Source organism: Hibiscus syriacus, unplaced genomic scaffold (assembly GCF_006381635.1).
Source record: "Hibiscus syriacus cultivar Baekdansim isolate YM2019G1 unplaced genomic scaffold, ASM638163v2 tig00113302_pilon, whole genome shotgun sequence".
In the NCBI taxonomy this organism is placed as follows: domain Eukaryota; kingdom Viridiplantae; phylum Streptophyta; class Magnoliopsida; order Malvales; family Malvaceae; genus Hibiscus; species Hibiscus syriacus.
Window position 1 is genome coordinate 352,503 of NW_024063454.1, and position 9,350 is coordinate 361,852.

The following is a 9,350-nucleotide window of genomic DNA, read 5'->3' on the forward strand; positions in this document are numbered from 1 at the left end:
CTATCCCTCATCGGAACTGACCACCGGAGGATTTATGGAAAAGAAAATAGTCTCATCATTCGCTGATCCAATCTTCATGGTTACTTTGAAAGATCTTCCATGTGATCCAATAGTAATCTGATCTGGAACATCAAAAGGGCTTGCCACCCTAATTAGCAATCTTGCCTTTGTGAGATCTTCCCTCTGTTTAGTGTCATCAAGAATATCTATCACCCTTCCCCATCCCCCTGCTAAACTTTCAAGGAAAGACTCATTCCAGCATAAAAAAAGGTAACCCAAAAAACTCCACCAAACAAAAAGCCAAAGGAACACCATCTTCGTTCAGTAATGGCTCTAAACGATCGAACCAGAATTGAAGATATTCTTTCTTCTTCATCCAAGCGTCTGACATTTCTTCAGCTGATTTAAAAACTATTACACAAGAGTTCCAGACATACCCCCATCTAACAATCTGGACGTCATAGCCTTCATTTACTAATGCATTTTGAACTAACTCTAACTCAAATGAATGCTTGATAATCCCCGTCAATGATCTTTTAACCCAGCTCGAGCTCTCAGATGAAATGTGCATCTCCATGATGTTTTTCCCGACTTTTCCCCTGTTTTGAGCATCGGCGGCCATATCTTTGATCTCCAGAACACTCCCCGACCTCCTGTTCGACAACAAAGCATCTTTATACGATTTTTCATCCCTCAAACTTCTAAGAACAACATCTGGCTCTTTTGAATTCGATATATCTTCAGTGATCGGACCAACATCCTTCTTTAAATCTTTATTATTATGCTCTAACCATGCACGGGATTCATTGTATCTTGCGACTCCAACCGTGATTCTTCTCCCATCTATGACCGCACCATTAAGAATTTCTACAGCCCTTCTCAAATCATTTTCATTTCCAAACTGCACAAAAGCAAAAGTGGAAAATTTGTATTTTGGATTTCTAGTTTCCTTGGGGATATAGACTCTCTAAACTGGACCATGAATTAAGAACATTTCCCTTAATGCACGTTTTGACACTCTCCGACTAAGATTATCCACAAACACCTTCCAAATCTCCTCGGAAAATAAATTACTTTTCGCCCTTTCTCTCACAACTTCTCTCTCACTCTCTCTCATATTTTTATTGTTCTTGTTGTATGAAAATATTTAAAAAAGAAAAAAGTTCAAAGAGTAGATAACTTCTGCTAACTTCCAAATTAAAACAAATTTGAAATTACGAACCTCTTATAAGCTACAAGTTTTAATGTGGTGAAGTTGCAAACTTTGTTTTTTGAATATTCTTCTGCTGCATAAACTGCATCACTCCCAATGGAAATTTTATCAGCCCCAGACCTAAAGTACTCTGAAGCAACTTCCAAACTAGAATAATACCTGAAAAATAAATAAATAAAATTTATATACAAAATTATGTTGGTTAATTACAAAAGGGCCACCAAAAGCTGCAGTATTAGAGAATGCCTAATAAAGCACTAGATCAGAGAACAAACAAAGCACACCTGCCATTTGCATCTGTAAAATCACGTATACCACCTCCAACTGTGAGTGGGACAAAAACATTTTCTGAAGCATGTCTTAATACCTGCAAAGCACAGAAATTTTTATAAATATACATATAAATTTGCAAACATATAAACTCTAAAGAAAAAGTTAAGAACACTACGTAAAATTATATTTACAAATAAAGGTCAAGACCTGCAACATTGGTAAATCGCCTAATGGGAAGTCACGGAAGCCAGTAATGTTCAAAAAGCTGACCTGAAATTTAAATCATGAAAGAATGAAAATGTTCAAGGTATAAAAGAAAATCTGGAGAGACTAAATGATTGCCGATATTGCAATATAACCATAGAACTCTTCAAAGCTATAAGTATACCTAATCAGCCCCATCTTTGTAATACTGTCCAGCAAGCTCTACCGGCTTGCCAAGGTTTCTCACCTATAAAAGTTCATTACGAGTTAAAACAACACCAACATGTATGTTCTCTAGATTAAAAATAATATAGGAGATCAACAAGAAAACAAACAAGTTTTCAACTCTTTCAACTCTCATATCCAGTCATATCCAAGGGAATATCCCATTTTTTCGTGTATGGTAATTTTGATGCATTAGCATGCAAAATAAATTCTGAATTAGGTATCTACCAATCTAAACTTTAAATTCAAATAGATGACAAGATTAGAGCAATGAATGACCTCCTCATGGTTACCTAATTCTCTTTTGTATGCTCTCTTACATCATACTGGTCCCCTTTGGTCGCAACAAGATCCCCTTTATCGTTTGTCCTAACATCAAGACAAGCAATAACCTGAATGGAAGATAAAGCAATCAGAATTGAGACATATGATCCATGAAATCAAGAAGAACATTTCAATAATCATTAAAAGATATGTAATTGAAACGGGAAGAAAAGTCGGTGCATAGAAAATGAAATCAAGAATAACATACAAAATAATTATAATTTCAGAAACACCTACCCTCGTAGCAAGTTTTGAAGCCTTCCCTTGAGTAGGATTCTGTACTTAATCATTCAGATTGTTAGAAGGATGAAAATAAGAGTTAACAGAAATTACTTGATGAATAAAAACCAAGGACAATGACTACCTTTGTCCCTCATGAGTTTGGTTGTAGGAACCTTCTCAATATAGAAAGACCAACATCTGAAATTTTTTATCTACTTATTAATTGTCGATAAACATGTTAGTTAATTCGTCATACATTTGCTCTGAAAAGAAGATGAAAAAGTGTTTTACTAAGAAAATTGTCCTATAATCAAAAGGACCAAGTATGTTGTAAAGTATATGGAGGAACCAACTACAAAAGCCAGGAAAAATACATTAGTAATCCTACTTTTGATGGTCTACATGTACCCATGACGTCTTAAATAGGATTCTTATAGTTTCCTGCTTCACAAAGATAGAAAACCAGAAGATGAATCTAATATGGAAAAATTGTTCACCTGATATTTGCATGTCAGAAATCATTCTCATACCAACGGGAAGAAACTTATGTATTTTGAAATCTGAAACGTACAAGAACAAAAGATAAAAACTAAGAACTAAGGGCACAAAATATCTTGCCTCCACTCTTCTCTGGATGGAACTGAACTCCATGCACATTTCCCCTTCTAATAGATGCAATACAATCATCACCATAGTTGCATGTAGATGAAACCCATTCCTTGTTATCATCTGACTACCAAAAATATGATTATATAGGTTACCAAACAACACAAGGTATGCTTAAAGCTTTTTCAACATGCACATTATGAGCAAGAGTAAGAATCAATTAAGAGGCTGACAAGGAAGAGCATACTGGAATGGCACGATAAGAGTGAACAAAGTAGACATGTTAATCTCCAACATCCTCCAGAATTTCAGAGTCTTTTGCAATTTGCAAAGCATTCCAGCCAATATGCAGCACTCTAAAACCATTAGAAGAGTTAAACCGCCCAACCACACCAGGTATCAAGCCAAGACCATTCACTAAGGCAAAAGAACACAATGAAGTCAAGTTGAAAAGTTAAGAACTGGAAAATAAAATAAAATAACATATAAATTTTCTCTGTTTGTAAAATGGTGACTATAGGTATCTTCTTTTTCTCTTCTTTACGCTATCTACAAATACATATTAAAAAATAAAATAAGAAACAAATTTAGAACACCAAAGAAAGATTTTCATTAAACCACATGATAAAACGTATCATATAGTGGGGAGTATAGTCAAGAGTTGTGGACACCTCTACTCATGACACATTCTAATTATATAAACTTTACCAAATCATAATCATATAACATACACACATATGTAATAGGCCTATCAAAGATTTACCAAGAAGAAGTTGTTCGAAAATTGACCTGATCCATTCTATTTGCTATACTCAAGAAGTAGTTGAAGTCCAAGACAAATGCCCAGAAATGGGCGGTCATTTTTTATATAGGTACGCAGTGCTTCGTCCATCCTGAAGAAAATGGTAAATGAATGACAAATTAACTAAGTTAGAATTTGAAAGCCAAATAAAAGTGATGATTATTTATCGTTAAAAGCCTGTCTGAGGAAACATTTTCAGCCAATTACAAAGTCGCATACTACTGTTAGAACTTTTAATCAAAATTTATTTAGTGTTGATAAATAAATTAGTTGAATTTTCCTAAGAAAAAGTCGGTATAAAACCATACTCTGTTTTGACCAGTACATCCATGGCCGAAGCAAATTCCCCAACACCTGGAAAGATAAGGTGTTCTGCATTCAAAATGTCTTTAGGAGTTTGCACCTACATTTTAATCAAAAGAACGAATACGTTATCACTTACCATGCATCGTTCTATGTAAAGCAATTAGAATGATACAAATTATCATTATACTCTTAAATATAAAATTGCTTACATCCTCTATCTCGAACCCAAGGTAGTGAATCGCATTCCTTAAGCTCCGAACATTTCCAGCTCCACAATCAAGCAATGTTACAACTGAACCTAAAAGGAACCAAAATTATTTTAAAAACATAATAAAATAAATTCACTATATTTTTCATCTTCAGCTAACCCAATCAGATTTGCGATAAAAGTAACAGAACTAGAAGCAGATGAAGCACGGATAACAAGCTTTCGAGGAGATACTGATTTTAGAATATTTTTCTGTCTCTTTTGGCAGGGGGTTATAATTGAAGATGGTGACAGAGAGGAAAATGACAACGATTTTGTTGCAAAGCTCGTAAAGGAAGCATATGGCATCCCCTCCATTACAGAACAGTGTTGTTTAGCAAAAAGAGAACAATCCTTCATGAAACAACTCAAACTCAGTTTAACAACAAATGCTCAGCAAAGCTTCTTACAATCCTTCATGAAACAACTCAAACTCAGTTTAACAAAAAAATGCTCAGCAAAGCTTCTTCATGCTATTTATGGAAAGTAAGTTCAAGCAAGATCATGAAGATCAAATAAAACAAGATTCAAAACCCACTTAGAAAATCAGTATTCGTATGAATCCACATTGGAAATGAGCCCAAAGAAAAGTGTAAAATGCATTAGTAATCCTAAAGATATAATAATGGAGAGACCTAGGCCGCACCCTCAGTAGTAAATTACGATGGCCGAAGCCGCTGACGGTGACGGCGGCGATGATGGCGAGTACCTGGAAAACAGCGGGTAGTACGAAAAATTATGGTATCCGGTCATTTCAACTATTTTTTATACTCTAAAACGGCATCGTCCTAGGATAAGCACTAAGCAGGTCAAAATTCAAATCTTCCGAAACGACATCGTTCTCACTATAGAATAGAGAAGAAATTAAGGGCTATATTGGTCCCCAAGTCCAGTAGGTTTGGCCCAATATTTATTAAAAAATTAAAATTGTCTTTAAATTATTATATATATACTATTTACTTGAATAATCTCATAAAACATATTAGGCTTAGGGTTATAGAGTTTTGGACCGGATAGCAGAGTGAAATCAAAGAAAAAGCAGAATAAAACGCTAGAAGGAGGGCTTGAACCTCCGACCTTGTGGTTAACAGCCACACGCTCTAACCAACTGAGCTATTCCAGCGAGCTGCTTTGCTTTACAAATTAAAACTAATTATTTTATTTAATCGACTGCAGTAGTCTAAGTTCATTCATATAGAAAAACTGATAAAGCATTTAATTCAGGCTGGATTAAAACTATATCAAATTAAATTATTTAAAAACAGTTACATATGAATAGGGATGGAAAAAAAACCCGAACTCGACGGGAAAAATCGAATTAAACGGGGACGGAGAAAAATCGTTTATGTTAAACGGGGACGGGTTTAGTAATCCCCACTCCGATTACCCAACCCGATAAATATTAAAAATAATTATTATATATATATATATATATATATATATATAATATTAATAAATTTAAATTAAATTAAAAATATATATAATATTTATATATTTAATTTAAATATATATACCCGGCCCGATACCCGTTTAAATAACCGTTTATGCTAAACGGAGATACTCGTTTCCCCGCGGTTTTCCCCGATTACCCGATGGGGATCCCCGTTTAAATCCCTGCAGTTTTTTAAGCGGGGACGGGTATAGGTTTTTTAAATGGGGACGGGGGGACCAATATCCGGCCCGAGCCCGACCCGTTGCCATCCCTACATATGAATTCATCAAATGACTTTAGTGATAAAAGAAAATGTTTTTCTTTCTAGAGATTTAGGTTCGCGCAGTTACGTCTGCAGAGTGTGTTCACTATCAATTAGTTAAAATTTTTCTAAACATATATATTACCTTATAATTATCCAGACTATATAAAAAATAGCTACATATCTCTTTTTTTTTTTTTTAAAAAAAAAGCAATAGCTACATATCTCTTAAACTATAGCCAATAATAACATTATAAATATTTTGTGTTTAAATATTAATTACCCACTGTTCAAAAACAATAATTTATACCAATATTGTTGATTAATAAAATATTTAAAATAAATTATTATATAAAATAAGTAAAAGTTATTACTACATATTTATTAGATTCAATACTATCAACCTATAAAAGTAATAATAAATCTATCTACACAAATAAACAATAGACTTGAGTTGATAGGCTTCTTAAAAGGTTGGCTATTTGTGGTGCTTCCATAGCAATAAAATTATGAATGAGTTGGATCCCAGAACTGGATGAAAGAAACAGAAAATATGTACAAATCTGGTGTTCCATGGCCATTTTTGTACTGGAAGTAGAGCCCTTTTGTCCTTTGTATGGAGTTGTCAGGCTTGCAACAGATGATGGTAACTGTGTCGGTGGGCATAAATATGGGATAATAAAGGCCAATGCCAAGCTTCCACAAATGCTCAACCCAATTCTTTGCTGCAATCCTTGGAATCAAGGAAAATTCTAAAGAGATAAAAGGCAGAGGGCCCCTGGTCCAATTTCATCATCTATACAAACAGGATTTTCTTTTATACTTGAAAATACCGAGTCGAGTGAAGTTAATCATGTGAGTTGATCAATAGATTTTTTTATGAGATTGACAATGAAAATTTACACATGGAACCAGAGGTTGACAATAAGTTGAGTTTTGAAGTAATATGATTTTTCTTTTTGTACATCCTTCAAACCTTCTCTATAAATAGTATCTTTACCATTGGTTTTTTTTTTCTATTGAGACGTATGGAGTTTTAAGAAATATTTGAAATTTTATATCCTCCGAATGGTTAAAGTCACCAGAATTTTATATTCTCTGAGCAGCTACAATCTTTTGATATAACTATTGATTGACTTACGTAATTTGTTAAAGTCAAATATACTATCTAATAACAATATCTACAAGTTATGTCAACCTACAAATAACCATCATGCTTCTAGGTCTGACACCAACATTAAGAGTCATCATATAAGCAACCATACATAACTGAAGAAAGAATCAAGAATTCTTTTTTCTCTCCTTATATCTTGCTCTTTACACCGAATATCACTTTTTTAACTTCTTAAAATATTTACTATAATTCTCTATCTAAATAAAAAAATTGAACAACCAACAACTATCACAAACACAATTTTTGTTACAACTCTAATTTTTATTGTGATCTTTGAAGTGTTTAAGGAGGTCTAATTGTAATTTAAGTCTCTTGATTTTGTTGTAAAATCTGAATAACATAGGTGGACATCACTTGTACGTATCATCCTATGACATCTCCAATGCCCTAGGTCCCTCCTTAAGATGGGCGAGAACCGCCGACGGCAGGTGACCAACCTCCTAAAGGAATGTCATATGGCAGCTAAGTACCATTATAGATAACAAGGGCTTGCTTGCTATACGCTTTTCAACGAAGGAAGCTCAAATTATCATAGATTTAAATAGCGGTCTGTCGTCGGAATAGTGATTTTTATATAACGGTAACACAGCCGAAAACTTATCGTAATCACAATTTATTGTCGCAATCGCAATAAACGTAACACAACCGAAAGCATGATAGTAATCACAATTTAAATTCTTAATAATTGTCCTATGCATATACACAAAGAAAACTAAGAAAAAAATTTAAAAAAGCTACTCTTAATATCCCCTAATGACCTTTGGTCATCTGGCGAAGAAACCTTAAGATCAGGCTCAATCAACCTCATCTGCAACAACTGCAACAACAGCTTGTTGTCCACCTGATGAATTCCCCTGTTGCCGTAACCTGTCTCCGGTCACCACCGTAGCATCAGTGCTAGTCGTCCGATCCAACAATGGCCGCCTGCAAGTCGGGCACGACGAGCTTGACTTCAACCATGTATCTATACACCTCACATGAAAACCATGGTTACATTTTGGCAACACCCTAACTTTTTCCCCATCCATGAATTCTCCAAGGCAAATCGGACAATCCGTAGCCTTCAAATTCATCCCCGGACTATATACAACCACCGGAATCTGTCGCAACGCGCTCTTCTTAAGGCCTGTCGATGCGGGTAGACGCTCAGTAGCGGTCCCATCGGAGGCATCGAAACCGAACCGTCTGCCACAACGCAACGCACAACGCATGATGGAATTTAGTCCTAGAGCACACATCAATGCGCAAAGCAAAGCTGCTAGGATGATCACCATGTTGGTGTCGAAATTGACTTCATTGGTAAAACCAGGGCGTGTCCCGTTGCCGCCGCTCGGTTGTGTATCGAGGAGATGCCGGTGCGAACGATAGTAAAAATTAGGAATAATAACATTTTCTTTTACCATCGAACCTATTCAATGAGTTCTATATTTGATTGGGATCTAGTTCATCAGCTTTTAACCAAAGAGAGAGATAAAGGTCTTTAGAGTTAGGGTTATGTGTCTGTCAGGGACTTCCAACAAAGATAAAGACCCCATTAAAAGGCATCTTCTTTGGGTGATTAGAGGAAAAGGGAAAGGCTTTGCCAGTACAACAAAGGGTGAGTATGCAAAGAAACAAGAAGTTATGGCTTACCAAAACCATAAAGATTCCATGTAAACCAGTTAAAAGCTTAGAAATATTTCTTCGATAAGATCATCATCACATCTAAAGCTAAAAGCGAAAGGAATTGAAGACATAATTATGGGATTATGAGGAAAAATTTTGGGGTTCACTGCTTTCTAGTAGAAAATAGTTGGAATTTTTTAATGCACAAATGGTTCCTTTATTATAGATATTGTTTTGTTTAGTTACTTCACTATTAAATGATACTTAATTATAAAACATTATTTCTTTTGAGCTTGAGTTAAATTTTATTTTTTTATTCTGAATTCGAGAATTTAATAATTTTAAACTCGTAAATTTTAAAATTTGAATCGAATTTAATTTTAAACTTTTTCTAGTGAGTCGAACTTAATAATATCCAAATTCTAATGAATCATTGTTGATAAACATGGATTTCT

The 9,350-nt window shown here is 34.6% G+C and overlaps 1 protein-coding gene, 1 non-coding gene and 1 pseudogene across 2 annotated transcripts; all 3 read right to left on the reverse strand.

Annotated features, from left to right (window-relative positions):
• Nucleotides 1-5,126, reverse strand: LOC120186171 (annotated as a pseudogene).
• Nucleotides 5,127-5,471: 345 nt separating this feature from the next.
• TRNAN-GUU lies at nucleotides 5,472-5,545 on the reverse strand. The gene has a single exon. It is a non-coding gene; the product is annotated as a tRNA-Asn (tRNA).
• Nucleotides 5,546-7,944: 2,399 nt separating this feature from the next.
• On the reverse strand, nucleotides 7,945-8,981 carry LOC120186153 (RING-H2 finger protein ATL74-like). Its single transcript, XM_039190169.1, has one exon. It carries the CDS (start codon nucleotides 8,691-8,693, stop codon nucleotides 8,085-8,087), a length of 609 nt encoding a protein of 202 aa, XP_039046100.1. The 5' UTR covers nucleotides 8,694-8,981; the 3' UTR covers nucleotides 7,945-8,084.
• Nucleotides 8,982-9,350: the final 369 nt, after the last annotated feature.

Excerpts from the sequence above, each read along its gene's own strand:
- LOC120186153 (XM_039190169.1), bottom strand. The coding sequence starts at position 8,693 with ATGGTAAAAGAAAATGTTATTATTCCTAATTTTTACTATCGTTCGCAC.